The sequence below is a fragment of the Vicugna pacos genome, chromosome 13, assembly GCF_048564905.1.
Source record: "Vicugna pacos chromosome 13, VicPac4, whole genome shotgun sequence".
NCBI lineage: Eukaryota > Metazoa > Chordata > Mammalia > Artiodactyla > Camelidae > Vicugna > Vicugna pacos.
The window spans coordinates 53283207-53300238 of NC_132999.1; the positions used below are offsets into that span (position 1 = coordinate 53283207).

At 37.3% G+C, this 17032-nt stretch overlaps 1 protein-coding gene across 13 annotated transcripts in view; it reads left to right on the plus strand.

Annotated features, from left to right (window-relative positions):
* EIF4G3 (eukaryotic translation initiation factor 4 gamma 3) overlaps positions 1-17032 on the plus strand; it is a 320865-nt gene that overhangs the window by 270040 nt on the left and 33793 nt on the right. For 11 of the 13 annotated variants that reach the window (XM_072975193.1, XM_072975205.1, XM_072975190.1 and 8 more), the window contains 7 exons: positions 5977-6123; positions 6562-6798; positions 7840-7944; positions 9483-9615; positions 12500-12594; positions 14464-14557; positions 15840-15957. In XM_072975193.1, coding sequence (XP_072831294.1) covers positions 5977-6123; positions 6562-6798; positions 7840-7944; positions 9483-9615; positions 12500-12594; positions 14464-14557; positions 15840-15957 — 929 coding nt within the window. The remainder of the gene's footprint in view (positions 1-5976; positions 6124-6561; positions 6799-7839; positions 7945-9482; positions 9616-12499; positions 12595-14463; positions 14558-15839; positions 15958-17032) is intronic. The other 2 variants (XM_072975194.1, XM_072975200.1) reach the window with 1 other exon arrangement.

A 17032-nucleotide genomic window follows, 5' to 3' on the forward strand; every position in this document is an offset into this window, starting at 1 on the left:
CAGGATCATTCCCCTACAACAAGAAACTACCCAGCCCAGAATGCTAATAGTGCCGAGGCTGAGAAATGTAGTAAAAATTGTTGAAATATAAATTTATGATTTAGGAGAGTTTTTTTTTTCATTGTTCAGAGCAGTTTTTAAATCTTTTTCCTGCCTCTGTGTCATTCACCTGGATCAGACAACCTCCATTTAAAATCTCTTGTTATTTTGCATGCATTTTCTTTTTTGTTTGTTTGTTAGAATTCTGACATTTTTAATCAATTGATTTTCAACAAAGGGGCCAAGATAATTCAGTGGGAAATTTAGTAGTCTTTTCAACAAATGGTGCTGGTACAGTTGGATATATACAGCTTTGCATCCATTTTCTAGAGGAGGGCTTGAGAATACAATTATGTTGTGTGACATTTTCCCACAATATCTTAAAGGGTAGGCTTTTAAGAAAGGAATTTTTTAAATTTACAGAGAAAATTGATACAATAGTTTTGGCTTTACTAAGTTGCTCCGCGCCATATTTATTATTCACACAGACCCACTTATTTATACATATATGCAGCTGCCTGCTTCTACCAAGCTCAGCTAAGTGCAACCTCTGGTACATAAAGCTTAAGGTCATCAGAAGAGATAGTAAGTAAACTGTGCCTTTGGAGGACGCTGCTGCTTCTACTAAGTCAGCTCTTCAGTCAACGAATGACCGAAAAGACCTGCAAGACCCCCTTCACAAACTGCAGGGCATTTAACTAGAACTCAGTACTTCTTTTAGGAGGAGGAGGACATCTGAACTGAGAGACAAAGAAAGGTAGACAAAAGAAATTGCTATCCTGTATCAAAATCTGTGCTTAAATAAAGCTTTAAGTTGGATTATTGGTAACTTTAAATTACAGTGCTTTTGTTTTAATCAAAATACAAAGAAAATCCCCATTTCAAAACCCCATTAGAATGTAAACTCCTAAGGGCAGAGACTTTTTCTGGTTTTTTTCCCACTGCGAAATTCCTAGTGCCTAAAGTGGTTCCTGGCCCATAATATACCCTCAGACATGTGTTTTGAGTGAGTAGGTAAATGCATGAATAAAAGAATAACCAACAACTTGAGTTCATTTTATGCCTTAACTGTACTTCTGTTACTTCTTATCTCTGCTGTGGCAGGCATGCATACCTCAGCTATAAAGAATGGCACTAAAGGTAGATTTTTTGAGCACTCTATGTCCTGTTATGCCAGATCCGGAACTTTCAATGTTGCCACTTTTTAAGTGCTTTAAAACAAGATGTGAAAAGAATGATAAGACTGTTCATAGGAAGAGACACTAAGAGAACAAGGGAAACAGTTAAATTTCATCAGAAATAAAGCCTGGAATTACAGACGTGAAAAGTTGTCCTTAGGCAGCAGCAAGTGGCTCGAGTCAACTGGAGGAGTAGGGATGTGCATCTTGCCTGATGAAAGATGAAAAATGTTTTAAAGAAAAGATTGATGAGAAATGATTACCCTTTCATAACTTGACTGCCCCCTTTTCAATCTTGTGGGCATCCCTCAGGACTATATACCTCTTCGGATGTATCTAGTAGAGCTGCATACTGATAGATTTGTTCATAATACATACAGACTGTGTTATGTTCAGTTTTAGGTGGTGATTTACTAAAGTTGGGACATAACCACTGATTAATGATAGTATGTCACCATGGACCCATGAGTTACAGTCACACAATTGATTTATTGCTGTTCACTACATTTTAGAGTTAGTCTGGGGGTACCACTTGTTTATATTTTACTAGTTGTTCCAAATACTTTACCTTAGAGCAGTACATGCTTCAAGGAAAATGACAACTAGGCCATGAGTTACCATTAGCATCTTTATGTTCTGGGAGAGCGTTGAAAATCTTGAGCATGCTGAGCAAGGCTGGGGTTTGTCCTTCTATTTTCTACTCTCTTATTTGACTACCATAATGAATGCACAGCTGACAGCCCTTGATGATTCTCAGGGAGTTTGATCCTTTTAGGGATAAGAAGTATCTACACTCAACACTTAACAAATATATTAGCAGTACAAATGCTCTTGCTTGAAGAAAATGACTACTTGATGGTGACAATATTCACATCCAAGATTGCTGGCTGCCCAGTATGTGGACAGGTCTTATCACAATATGAGATGGACACTGTTACTTGACAGTGTAATATAATGTTGCACTGTTAGTTTACTACTATGTAATAAACAAAAAGGTAGGTGCTCTCCAACGAATATAGCTTGCCAGTCTTACTATAAAATATTTCCCCTTGACTGCCTCACTCCCTGAGAAATCATCTCGCAAACAACCCATTTGAAACACTTATAAATTTAGTTTTGATCACAAGACTACTATTAGATGAAAATTATAGTTATTTAGAGAGATCTTTTTCTCACTGTTGTACATTTCCTTTCATTTTTCCTATTAATCCATGATCACATCTGCAAACATGTACTTTGTCTACTGCTTTGAACTGAATATTTGTGTCTCCCCCTAAATTCCTATGTTAAAGCTCTAAGCTCAACGTGATAGTATTTGGAGGTAATTAGCTTTTGATGCAGTCATAAGGGTGGAGCCCCATGATGGGATTAGTACCTTTATAAGAAGAGAAAGAAGTACTAGAACTTCCTTTCCATCACATGAGGACAGAGGAGAAGGCAACTGCCTGCAAAGCAGGAAGAGAGTCTGTATGAAGAACCAAATCTCCTGGCACCTTGATTTTAGACTTCCAGCTTCCAGAACTGTGAGAAATAAATGTCTGTTGTTTAAGCGACTAGTCTTTGGTATTTTGTTATAGAAGCCCTAACAGACTAAGACACCAACTCTTCATATTCTTACCAGTTTTATTAAGTCTCCTGACCATTGTCCAGCAGACAACACATACTGCCTTAATAATGTCATAATCCTGTTGAATATATCATCTTCTAAGAAGGAAAAAATCACCATGTATCACAGTCCTCAGAGTTTATTGTCTCCCTGTCCTATTTCCATATTTCCACAGTTCTGTTAACCATCCCCAGAAGATATTAAGATCATGTTCCAAAACAAGTCTTTAGGGAGTATTGTACCTAGGCATTCATTCGTCCAGAGACAAATGTGCTTACAGATCTGTGGCCATTCTGCTAATTATTTGGTTTTAATCCTTCCATGTGAATATCTCTAAAAAGCTCATGCACAATCACGTGTTCTTTAGGTCCTGTACATGTGAAATGTCCCATGACTATCATTTGGGGATAGCTGATAATCAATTCTCTTGCTTTTTGTGATTCTCTCCCTAACTGCTTTATGAACTAACTTTACTTATATACTTTGATATCTATGTTATTACAATATAGGTTTCTCTTACTTTTTAATAATAAATATGCCAAATACAACTCCGTGTTTAAATATGTTAGTTTATTGGACTCTTAACTATGTGCTGGCCTCTATTATTTGTTTTGCTTAGACTATCTCATTTAATCCTTCAAACAATCCTAAGAGACAGATGTTATCAACCCTATTTTAGAAGGAAATAGAGGTTTGGTGAAGCTAAGTAGCTTGGCCAAGGTCACATGACAGCTGGGATTATAACTGTCTCCAAAGCTCCTATTTTAACAGCTACTTTATAATGTCCTTCAATCTGCAGTTGTTGGGATGTCTCCTTTTGCAGATGAAGGCTGTAAGGCTTAATGAGGTAACTTGCTCAAGTTTATGTACTGATTAGTTACAGAGTAGAGACTCAAACCCTGATTTTATAACCCACAATTCCAGTACTTTTTCAGCTTCACTGTTCCGAATGCCCCATTATTCTCTGTGACTTACAAAGTGCTCCCATCAAACCTATTTCATTGGATGCTTAAAGCTGCACTCCAGATTAGATGCTGGGATTGTGCCTCCCTTGTTCTGGATGATGAAACTGAAACTTGGGTTAAAAAAATTGCCTTTGTTTAAAATCAAGTAAGCAAATCTTTTGATCTTTAACCTAACCTTTTCAACATAGCCTTCCCTACATGAAATGTGTAAAGGGCAAAGGTTTCTATACATTTTATATAGGGAAATTCTCCCTTACCTTATGTCATTTCTACTTGTTTCTATAAACCAAAATATCACAAGTTGTATATATTTAATCTTTCTGACTCATTTTTAATTCTAGTCCCTCTCGCCATAAGACAGTGGCTTGGATTTTCATATTGTCCACATTGTCCCCATTTTCTACACGGTAAATCCATAGCGCAGGAAATATCCCTTTAAGGCGGACAAATTGTGTTCCAAATGATTTTTATCTTATCAGTCTGTTTTGTCCTTAATGTTAATATAGATGATAGTGGTAAATAGCCAAGAAACTGGATAGGACCTTTTTACTAGTTTACTTGTGTTCCTATACATTAGCAAATTGGATATAACTGCTGATTTTTAGAACCTTTAGTTTGTTATGGAAACTAATGTCATGTTGGTGCTCTGTTGTGTACCATCTTGCTCACAGATAAGCTTCTTATGGTGCATCATTGTATATTCTGGATCCTATGTAGTAAAAGACAGAGTCTATTTTGGGCTTTTGCTTTGGAAAACCTTAACCTTTCGTGTAGCGTTTCTTTTCTTTAAGGCTTGATTAAACACCTACTGTCTTGTCTGATTATAGAATAGGCCTGACTATGAAATGACCCGTGGTGGCTTGCATTTGTATGGCCTGAATTTGGAAATGAGGGCATGTTAGCTTTTCTATGGTTGTCTCAAAAGTGCTTGATGATCTTCCCTTCTAAGTTAATGTTTCCTGCAGAAAAGACAGTGTTATGAAACACTAGGCCCTTGATTAATAAGAACTGGACTTGTTCAAATGATCTTCCATGTCTCATTGGAATATACTGGAGAGTATGTCATCGATTTTAGCAGAAATACAGTATCATACGCCTCAGTTCTGAAGAAGTTTCTCTAGCCATTCAGCCTTGATCAGCAGCTGTACAAGTCCATTTGGTTGATAACATTAACTCTTTTGTGAGTATAACTACAATGCATCCCCATCTCTTACCAATTTCTCCTACTAAATCTAGGGCAAAGTCCACGCATTTCAGAACTTGGGGAGCCACTTTGTGATTCTAGAAAAACCATTTTGCCATATTATGCAATAGCTGTTCAGAATGGCACTTTGGATTTTATGTGTGAAATGGAATATTTTGGTCAACCACTGCACCAGTCCACTTTTTTTATATTCTAAATAAAAATATCTCTGTGTTTGGTTACAAGTAACTTTGAATATATGCACTGTTGCAATTACCAGAAAGCAATTATTATTGGATTTGAATGGAAATCTTATAAGCATATTGCCTCCAAGTGGCCCCTCCCTTCCTCTCTGGGTCTTTATATGTATCAAAAGAATGTTTCTAAGGTGGGCGTTTATTAGACTGAACTTTTAGAGTACTAGTATTTTCTTTTGGCAGAGAAGAAATAATCGATAAACATAGTATATTGATAGTCAAGGGAAATACTAGCATTACAGTGTTATGATATCCCCCTGAGGAAAAGATACCTCAAAAATCTTCAAATGTATACCCCCTTCTATTTTCTTCTATAATAAGCATCTCACCGACAGTTTTCCTATGGCCATGAAATTCTCCCCTGGTTTGTCATTTTTATTTGTTCCTTTAAACCAAAGTACCTACAGTGGTAGCAAGAAAAGCAAAAGTAATAACCCTTCAGAGTTAAAAAGATCTAGACGAGGTCAAAGTCATAGTTGTAATAATGTTACATGGATTTCAAAGTCAGCTAGAGGTACAACCAGCCATAAAGGATACAGAGGAATGTGTATCTTTCCTGTATAAAACTTAAAACATCTTAGCATTGAAACATGAAATGCCTAAAGCTAAATGGTGTACCTCTTACAGAATGCTTACCTGTGGTTCAGTCAGCATTATTTTGTACAATAAAGAAAATAGCTATTCTGAGAAAATCATTGAATTTCTGTAAGTAATCTTGCTGCTTTTGCATTTTCCCATCTGGATGCAGCTGAAAGTACCCATGGCAGACAAGCCTGGTAACACAGTGAATTTCCGGAAGCTGCTACTGAACCGTTGCCAGAAGGAGTTTGAAAAAGATAAAGCCGATGATGATGTCTTTGAGAAGAAGCAGAAAGAACTCGAGGCTGCTAGTGCTGTAAGTATTTTCAAGGAAGACAGTGCTTTTGCACTTTGAGTGCTATCAAATAGATTTTTCATGAATTTCATGAGCCGGCTGTATCTTCCTGCTACTTCAGTAGGTGCCTGTGGCCTTTTCTTCCTGTGGAGATATACTGTATTGATGTTTAGAGGAATGCTTTATTCTTTTTAGTGCCACATGTTAGAGCAACTAAACCTTCCAAGATAGGAATTCAGAACCTAGACTTCAGAGAATTCACTGAATTCCAAAGATCCCTTGAAATGCATGCGAACTTTCAGTTTTCTGAGTAGGTCTGTAGTTGGTGTCAAAATCTCAAAGGATATCCCTTGACCCCTAGAAAGGGTAAAGAGCATGAATCTAAGTGTATGTTTATAGCATCTCTTGTGCAGTACCGTTTTCATCATCAAGATTCTGTTACTCTTCCTTACACAACAGCCAGAGGAGAAGACAAGGCTTCATGATGAACTGGAGGAGGCTAAGGATAAAGCCCGGCGGAGATCCATTGGTAACATCAAGTTTATTGGAGAACTCTTTAAACTCAAAATGCTGACTGAAGCCATCATGCATGACTGTGTGGTGAAGCTGCTGAAGAACCACGATGAAGAATCCCTCGAGTGCCTGTGTCGCCTACTCACCACGATTGGCAAAGACCTGGACTTTGAGAAAGCCAAGGTAAAAGTCCAGAATCTCCGAAACCTCCATCAGGAACTCTTGTCAGTTGCAGAAGAACTCAGACTGTCAAGATAGGTGTCCATCTTGCCCCAGGAGTCCAGGCTGTGTATTTTTCTTCTTTTGTCCTTCTCATTGTCAGTGCTTGGCTAACATGCTCCTTAGCACATTTTCATTAAAGTCAGAAGTGAAGAGGGTCCCAAATTGTATGAAAGCCAGTTTATGAATTGTTCAGATTATTTCTCCCTAGTCCTTTTTCTGCATGACTGTTTCACAGGTCATTTGTATGTATAGCAAATTGTGGACAGAAGTAAGGGCCGAAAAGCTACTACAGGCCAGGACAGAAGGTGAGACAGAAATGAAGACTCTGTAGCTTTCTGAAATTTATACTTTAATTAATGACAGAGCTATCCAACCGTAGTATAAGAAGTCATTAAAAATATTGTAATTCAAACATAACATGGTACTCTCTAAATAAGGGTAAGGAAACTAGAAATGCTTCAAAGAAATAATGTCAGAAATGTTTCATAACATCAGAATCAGCCAAGTTTACGTTTAACTGTGACAGAAAACCCCAGGTGTCAGTGTTTTATACAAGATTGAGGTTTATTTCTCACTCATGTAAATGAAGTTCAGAGGTAAGGAATCTGACACTGGTTTGATGGGTAAGAGATCATAAAAAATTTCAGTTTCTCTAGCTTGACAGTTTGTCATCCCTAAGGTATAGCCCTTGTCCTTATTGACCTCACAACAGAGAAGGTTGGAAAGGGGCAAGGAACACAGTCACCTCTCTTTTAAGAACGATTCCAGGGAGCTGCAGCATGACATTTCCATTTATATTCTTTTGGCCTATAATTAGTCACAAGACCATGGCCAGCTGCCTGGAATATGTAGCCTTTATTTTGGATGTCATGTTCAATGAAAAATTCTACCACATTGCCTTTTGGCTGTAAGTTGTATTCCTAGACCACTTTAAAATTCTACACGGTAAAACTACTTTTGAATTCCTTACCCAGGAACGCTGATGATTTTTGTCTCTTGCAGCCACGTATGGACCAGTATTTTAATCAAATGGAGAAAATTGTGAAAGAAAGAAAAACCTCATCTAGGATTCGATTCATGCTTCAGGATGTGATAGACCTGAGGCTGGTAAGCAGAACAATAAGCCTACTGCTCCATTGTCTTTTTAGGAGTTGGCTTGTGGAGGATGTCCTGGTACTCACATGTGTAAAAACTTAATGCTTTTGCTATATGACTGTCAGACTTGAACTGACAAAGTTTATGAGAGAGCTGTGTGAAAGGACAAAGGGCGTATATACCTCCCTGTCTGTTACGTGTTTCTTCCCTTTATTCTGGTTATCAAACCATATTGCAGTTTTGAAATCAGCCATTCTGAATTCAAACTGTGGTCAATTAAATTTAGTCTTAGATGCTAAATAATCAGGAAGCCTCATTTTCAAAATGAATGTATTTAACTTCCCTGAGCCTTACATTTTAGTCTCTTAAGTGAGGATGCTGCCTATCTTGTGGATGTGTTGTGAAGATTCAGTGTGGTGATTATGTAAAGTGCCCGGCTCAAAGGAGATGTTTTCTTCTCTGTTGTTTCTCCTATATACTTTCTTGTTCTGCTGCTTTTTTTTTTTTCTTATTTCTCATACCAGGCACAGTTTTTTACCAATACCACATCCTTTCCCTTTTCCTCTCTTTAACTCCTACAGGGACTATACTGCAGCTGACCGTAAACTAGAGAAAGTGAATATAGGCCCTGCCTCTTCCCTGCCCTGCACCCAGACCAAATAGCATTGATGATCGTTCTCTGTCTTGGTTATCTAAGCCCAGATGTGACCTCAGGGTCCTTTTTGTTACCAAAGCCACTATCAGTTGATCAGAATTTAGATACTGATTTAAACCTATTTGCCATCCTTGCCTCAAGCTAATATAAATCAATGTTTTAAAACCTCTCCAGGGGGATAGGGAGTATAGCTCAGTGGTAAAGCACATGCTTAGCATTCATGAGGCCCTGGGTTCAATCCCCAGTACCTCCATTAACAGAAAAACAGAAACAAAAACAAAACTTATTCACCCATTCCTTCAACCACTGGTACTTGGGTCAGATATTGAGACTATAGCTGGGAAGGGGAGGAAATGGAGAAATATAATTATAAGGAGACAACCTGTTTTGTGCTTAGTAGAGAGGATAACGAAAAGGTAGAGTGTTGTGGCATTTTGTGTAGATACCAGAACCTTGATATGAGAGGAACAAAAATGCTAGTCATCCCCGATTTAGAGCCCCAGTGGGGTGTGCTATGAACTGAGTAATAATATACCAGACTTAAGTCAAGGCTAACGAATCCTAATATTTCTTGATTGCTGTTCTCTCTCCTCCTTTCAAAAGTACAAAATGATTTAAAAAAAAAAAACACTTGGGCCAGTCTTTTACTCTTTTTATCCATCAGCTGTTGGAACACTCAGTATACAGTAGCTCAGAATTGACTGAGAAGAATGTAATTCTTTAGCTTTAACACTGAAACTGCACATAGTGCCATCTGGAAGATGAAAAACTGCCGTAGTACCAGATTTTTATATGTATCTTACAGTTTTACAGCAAAATGTATAAAACCAATTTTCACAAATTTCCTTTTTATTTTTAGTTATCTGGCTGATAACCTTATTTTCTCCTTTTGTAGTGTAATTGGGTATCTCGAAGAGCAGATCAGGGGCCTAAAACTATTGAACAGATTCACAAAGAGGCTAAAATAGAAGAACAAGAAGAGCAAAGGAAGGTCCAGCAGCTCATGACCAAAGAGAAGAGAAGACCAGGTGAGGGGTGGAGTCCACCAGGCATTAGAGAACTTGGGAGTTTGAGGGACAGTTATTCAGAATTCTGTATTTAGATGTGAAGTGAGATCAGAAGACTAACTCGTAGAGTGGTAATTGATAAGCAAAGCACCTTACCTGGAGACTGGTTATTGAGTAAAAACAGAGACCACAGGAACTGAACATGATCTCTTCAACTACTTCTAAGTCAGTAATCAACAAGACTTGAGTCAGTAATCAAGAAGACTGAGCATCTTCTGTATACTCAGTGTTGGTGACAGATATAAAAAGAAGTGGAAGATACGGTTCCTTCCCTCTAAAAGCCTAGTTTATCTGGGAAGTCAAAACTAATAAAGGAAACATTTGTCAAGCAAATGGAAGGTACTGTCAATTATGAAATGTATTCTTCACTAAAACTGTTAACATTTAGAGGAAAAGAGATGGAAACCTGGAAGAAATTCTTAACTTGAGGAAGGGACACTTGAACTGGGATGGAAGATATTTGGAAGGGAAGGGAAAATTTTCGTCATGAAATTAAAATGGACATATGCTATAAAGAGGAAGAAATAAGCCTCGTTAGAGTAAAATTTAAGTGTTCAGAAAGAATGGGAAGATGTTTGTCTGGAAAAATGGAGCCAGATTAAACTTTTGGTTTGATTTGACATTAAGGAGCCATTGTATGTTTTTGAGCAAAGGAGTAATATTATACTAGAGGTATGTACATGTCTGTTGTTCTTCACATGTTGAATCAAGGGGTACACTGAACTCAGAAATGTTACTGTTGCCTGAAATGCTAAGTGGAAAGAGGGAAGACTTGATAGTGATAAGAATAAAAAGGAAGAAGTAGAAAAATATATGAAGGATGAAATAGAAGGCATTTTTATACCTGAGAAAGTAGAAAGTCTGTTGACTAAATTTTGGAACAGTTAGAGGAGGAAACCTTTTTCAAAAAGGAGACACTCATTTTCTTTTAAGCTTATTTGAGATGACATTCAAATGAGAGTGATCGTTTTGTCCACTTTGCAACTAAGTGACCAGGGTAGTGACTGGGTCATATTAGCATAGTGCTTGAAAGCATAGACCCGGAGCCAAACTGTCTAGGTTTGAATTTCAGCCCTCCCACATCCTAGCTGTATGACCTTGCACAAGTCACTTAATCTATAAAATGAATCTAATGATAGTACCTAGGATTTGTGTGAGGATGAAATGAGATAATATAGGTAAAGTGTTCAGCATAGCAGTTGGCACATAGTATATACTTAGTAACCATTAGCTATTTATCACAGACACCGTAGAGCTCCTAGTGAAGTTGTGAGAGATGAATCCTACAGGGAAGAAAGTGTACTTTTCAGTTTCGTAGAGTACCACACTTACCTCCCTCACCCTAATACCTAGCACAGTGCCTTTCAGGTAATGACTTTTATATATTATTGCAGTAGATTGAGAGGGAAAGAGATATGAAAGCCTAATCCATGGAGGATATCTACAGATGACTAAAGAAAGAACTCTTGGAAAAGTGACAGATAAAGAACAAATTGAGAGGAAGGAGTATTGGATATAAGTGTCATATAAACAAGGAATAAGCAAGTCTGTTCATGATCATTAATATCATTTAGCAAACTGATAATCAGGAAGTACATGAGGATGGGAAAAGCTTTTGGATAGACAGTTTAGTGGTTTTTCATTCATTCATTCAGTAAATATTTATTGAGTGTAAGTTACTTAATAGGAGAGACAAAGTCCTTTTCCTTATGCAGCTCACATCTTATGGGGCGTTAGGGGGAGACAGATACTTAAGTAAAATATATAATTTTGTCTGATAGATATATTCTATAGAAAAAATAAAACAGAGAGGGAGTGAGGGTGCAAGGTTTGCTAGGTGAAGGTTTGCAGTTTTAAATGGGGAGGTTGGAAAGCCTGTTAAAGTTGGTGTTGTTTGAGCAAAGACTTGAGTGAAGCAAATGAAGGAGTTAAGTCATGTGGATATTTGGGGCAAAGGGAATAGTGAGTACGAGGCCCTGAAGCGGCCTTTTTAAGGGTCAGCAGGTAGGCCAATGTGGCTGGCGCAAAGGGCATAGGGGAACAGTAGGAGAAGATGGGGCCTAAGAGGTAGCAGGTTAGATTATTTATAGCCTGCAGGCCATTTATAAGGAATCTGTCTTTTTCTCAGAATGAGAAAGGTAACAGGAGTGTTTTGAGCAGAGAAGTGACAGGACCTGACTTGTCACACGTTACTAAAGTCACACTGACTTGCCGTGGTGAAAACAGATAAGAGTGAAAGCAGGGAAGCCAACTCCTCTACCAGTCGAGGAGTGTTGCTGGCTTAAACCAAATTTGCAGTGTTGGTAGTAGTGAGAAGGGGCTAGGTGCTGAGTATATTGTAAAGGTTGAACTGACAAGATTTACTGACAAATTGCTGCGAAGTTTGAGAGAAAGAAGAGTCATGAATTTCTGCCTAAGCAGCTTGAAAGTTTGGAGAAGCAGGTTTTGAGGAATGATTGATGCATACTGTGTCACACAACACCATTAAGTGAAATAAACTTTGGGATAAATTATTTCCATCTGATTTTTCCAAAGTGTTCTAATCATTAGCTCTGTAAACACTAGATTTGACCTACACTTGTCTAGCACTAAATCTCTGTTCATTTGTATCAGTTGATTTCTTCTAAGTGAGTAATGTTTCATGAGAAATCAGTAAAAGCAGAGTGCTTCTACTTGATATTTTCATGTTGTAGGTATTAAAAAGACTGTCAGCAATGCTTTAACAATTTCTTTTGTCTTTTTCCTTGGTTTTGATTAGAGCTGCTTAATTGAAAACATACTGCTCAGTCTTTCATTGTCAGTCTGATTTGAAACAGATGAGAAACTGGCTCTGTTTTCCCTGCAGGTGTCCAGAGAGTGGACGAAGGTGGGTGGAACACTGTACAAGGGGCCAAGAATAGTCGGGTACTGGACCCCTCAAAATTTCTGAAAATCACTAAGGTGAGTGTGTCATTTTAAACACAACTTAAAACAGCCTCAAAACATGACTCTCAAAATTACTTCTCATATCAAATAGCCATATTTCAGATTTTATGGGGTGGTTGTTTTCTAACGCAGATGTATTTCTGCAAGTCAGCATCAGTGTGTTCTTACATACTTGTCCTAGAGTTCATTTTATTTCTGTGAGGGCTTACTAAGGAGGACAAGGTTAATTAGGAGGTCTGCTAAGGTTTACTGAGTGACTAGGTTAATTCTTAAAGGTATGAGATGCTTAATATAAGAAAGATGATAACAAAACTTAAGAAGCAGTAGTCAATTGCAAGTATGTTCTTAGTTCTGGGGAAGAAGCAGCTACCTGTTAAGGTCTAACCATGAAAGGAATGAAGGGTTTGCTATATCCAAGGCATAAAAAAATCTACCAGAAGATCTGCCAGAAATTATTCTGTGCTAAAGATTTAATATACTCTACTTTCCTCTCTTGAGCATCCATGGACAATAGGAGGAAGGAATTTGCTCCTAGCAGATGTTTTCATCAGCAGAAGTTGATCACTATAAGCTGAGTGAAGAACCTTGGAGAACATAGAGAAAGCAGAAATTACATTTTGTAAAAGTGAAAATGTCTACAGCCCTCTAGGTTTTGCAGATCATTTGCAAGTCTAGTTTGATCCTTCCTTATAATATATTTTCTATAGTTCTGAAAATTGGCAACCTGCCAGTAGAATACTAAAGACAATCTAAAGCTAATGTGAAAATACCAAATGGAAGAGCATGGGTTATGTTGTTTGCATCTGTATGGTTTATCAGAGCACTGCTTCAGGATAAACATTCTCTCTTGATGTCAATCAGCTAGGGTCCTGTTGTCTAAGATTCTGGTACATTCTTCCAGTTGTTTATGTCTCAGAGAAGGAATTCCATTGCTGAATACAGCTTGACTCCAATCCTCTTCCATTTCCAGCAAGACAGTTTTAACCAAAATCATTTGTCTGTGTTTTAAAATATTGATTTTGTGCATGGGCATTATAAAAAGGGATTGCTGGTATTAAGCCTACATGACTTCCTTAATAGTTTGAAAACTATGTAAGTTTTAAAAAATTAGTATATATTCAGTTAGTTATACTGTAGGTACTCTATATAAATATCTTAATAAAAGTTCAAAACCATTAAGCAGATTCATTGTTAACTGGAAGAGATTTGTGTGAAGGCATACCATGTAGCAAGACTACCTTTGCTATGAAGAGCTGCTTTCTAGTTTTTGTGTTTTGTGTTTTATAATAACTTGTCTTACATTGTAATTCTGTTCATTTGTACTGAAGTTGTGCTCAAAGGATTAAATCTGAGAGATATCAGGTACCTTAGCTCCCTGTCTGACATTCTGTTCTCTTTTTTCTTATTCCCCATTATTGAATATTCCTTTTCTACCTTTCCATCCCTGGCCCCAACCTATTTTAGACTTTGCAAAAACGTAAAATCTGTCTTTTGATCTGTTTTGACACAGTCACTTGAAGAGATTAATGAGTTAATTTTGTTGTACTTGTGTATTCCTTTTTTTTTTTTTTTAATTACTGGGCATTATTGTAAGAGAGAAATCATTAGAAACTGCTTACGTTTAGCAAACTGGCATACCATCTTAGAGGACCTGAATGCTTTCTCCAGACCACTGGTTTCTAACTGTGTTTTGTGGAAGCCGGATTCCAAGGAGTCCTTCACAGGCCATAGGAATTTCATTTTAATGTGAACAGCTCCAATTTATGTTTCTTAAATTAGCATTCCAAGAATAATTTTGTTGCTGAAATTGGTTTTATTGCACTGAAAAAAAAAAATTCTTCCAGAGTATTTCCTATAGTTGACTTGTGGTCCCTTGTATTACAGCCCACAATTGATGAGAAAATTCAGCTGGTACCTAAAGCACAGCTGGGCAGTTGGGGGAAAGGCAGCAGTGGTGGAGCAAAGGCAAGCGAGACTGGTAAGCACAGAGTGTCCCTTCTTGAGAACCTGGATGTGGTCTGTTGCACTCACCTTACAGTGCATTTCATAGTCATTTCATAAATAATTTTAGGAAAAGATCTGTAGACTAATCATGCTCAAATTTACTGATGTTCTAGTCTAACATAATTTGAGGGTTTCTTCCTCAGTAAGAATTCTTAGGTATTTTGAGTATTAAAAACATTTTTTTAAATCTTATGGTTATTGGGGGAAAAGAGGCGGAAAGGGATAAATTTGGGAGTTTGAGATTTGCAAATGTTAGCCACTGTATATAAAAAGAGATTTTAAAAAATTTCTTCTGTATAGCACAGGGAACTATATTCAATATCTTCTAATAACCTTTAATGAAAAAGAATATGATAACAAACATACGTATGTATATGCATGACTGGGACATTGTGCTGTACACCAGAAATTGACACATTATAGCTGACTATTTCAATAAAAAATAATAACTTAAAAACATTTTTTTGAGTTCAGTTAGGCTATTTAAAACTTTAATCTCTTAGGTTCCTTTGTTATTGTTCAAAAATTCAACATAATTAGAGAAATTACTGGGAACCCAAATTAAAAGGGAAAAACTCATTTTGCTTTGAAAATTAATATTAATACCCAGAAGCATTTAATTTCAGGGAGTTGTAAAAGAAAAAAGAATTAGATTGAAATATTTTTCAAAATCTTTATCCAAAGTAGATTTTGAGAGATTTGGCTCTAAGACTGAAATGTTTGGACCATACAGACACATCTTAAAAACTAAAGAAGCCCACCCAGTGGAAAAAATTTAAACTTCATTGTTAAACTTCTTCCCATATTTCTTCTCTTCTATGTAATTTTGACGTTTTTTAAATTAAAAAAAAATTGTTCACTTAAACTCACATCCGTAATTTTACATAAATGACATTCATAGCATTTATGTTAGTTAGCTTTTTTTAAGTGAAATACTTTGTTTTGTTTTTGCTTGCCTCCTTCCTTCCCTTATTTACTACTCTCCCTCCGATTCCCTACCTAGGATAAATTAATTATATTGTTAAAAGAGCAAGTGGTTGTAATGAGCAAAGATTCCTAAATTCTTTTTTTACATACAGATTCCTTCTAACAATGTGCTTCTAAGAATATGGTCTATGGACCAGGAGATTGACATAGCCTTGTATTAGTCTTATTAGAAATGCCTGGTCTCAGGCCCCACCCCAAGGAGGCAGATCAGTTAGAAGCTGCATTTTATTCATGTGATTTGTTCTTTTTTCAATCCTCAATACCTGTAGATGCCTTACGGTCAAGTGCTTCCAGTTTAAACAGATTCTCTGCTTTGCAACCTCCAGCACCCTCAGGATCGACATCATCCACACCTTTAGAGTTTGATTCCCGACGGACGTTAACCAGGTAAAAAGCACCATCTCCATGTTAACTCAAGACTGACCTGCTTGTCTAGTGGGTCTGTCTGTCGGTCTGTCTCTTGTGTCACACACACGCACGCACACACACACACACACACACGCCTACAGATTATGGTGATAATTCCTATGGATGTATTCCTTTCAACCCTGAAGTTGATCTCCTCTAAGGTGAGGAAACTATAAATTTGGGATGAGGTGGAAGGGAAGCAAGTTATCTGACGAATATCTAATAGTTGGCTCCGCTAAGAAAGCCAGGGCCACCTGAAGACACCTGGAGGCTTGTAGAGGGCTCTCCCAGCTAATGGCTCAGGGTGCTCTAGATGAATCTAGCACTCTCCAGCTGTGACTTACAGACTATGACAGCCCACCTATATATTTGTCACAGTGTTCTTCCTGTTATAGTTGAGGTTGTCTTTTTTTTTTTTTTAATATTCTTTATTCTGTTTTTTGTTTGTTTGTTTTGTTTTAAATATTTTTTATTTTTTATTTTTAATGGAGGTCCTGGGGATTGAATCTAGGACCTTGTGCATGCTAAGCATGTGCTCTACCACTGAGCTATACCCCCATCCCCTCAGTGTTGTCTTTTATTTTTCACTACTCTCTGTATTCTAATATCTTTTTACTTCCATTTTTGTAGGATTCATACAAGTGTTCTGTTGACTGGTTTATGGAGAGTGAATGAGAACTTGTGGTATAGTGACAGAGAACAAAATTTTTGATGTAAACATTTTTAGAGCTGAGTTTCTTTAAACTCTCAAACTTTGTTTTTTATTATTATTATAATCAGTATGGCTAGGTAGATTTTTTTAAACTGTGTTACTGCTCCCTTGGCTTTTGAAGCAAAATAGGCTTAGCACAGGTCAGCTTTGTAACAGTGATGTAGACTGGCATTGAGCATCAGTTGTGCTATTTGAGGTCTTTGTGGCTCTCTGCTCTGCTATAAATTTCCCCTGATGGCTCTGCTTTTTGAGTACCGAGTGTTTTTTCACAGTAGTTATATACCGTTGTGATGCCTCTAAGTCTTCCCTCTTTTCTCCTTTTCAATTTGCTGATCTGCCCTG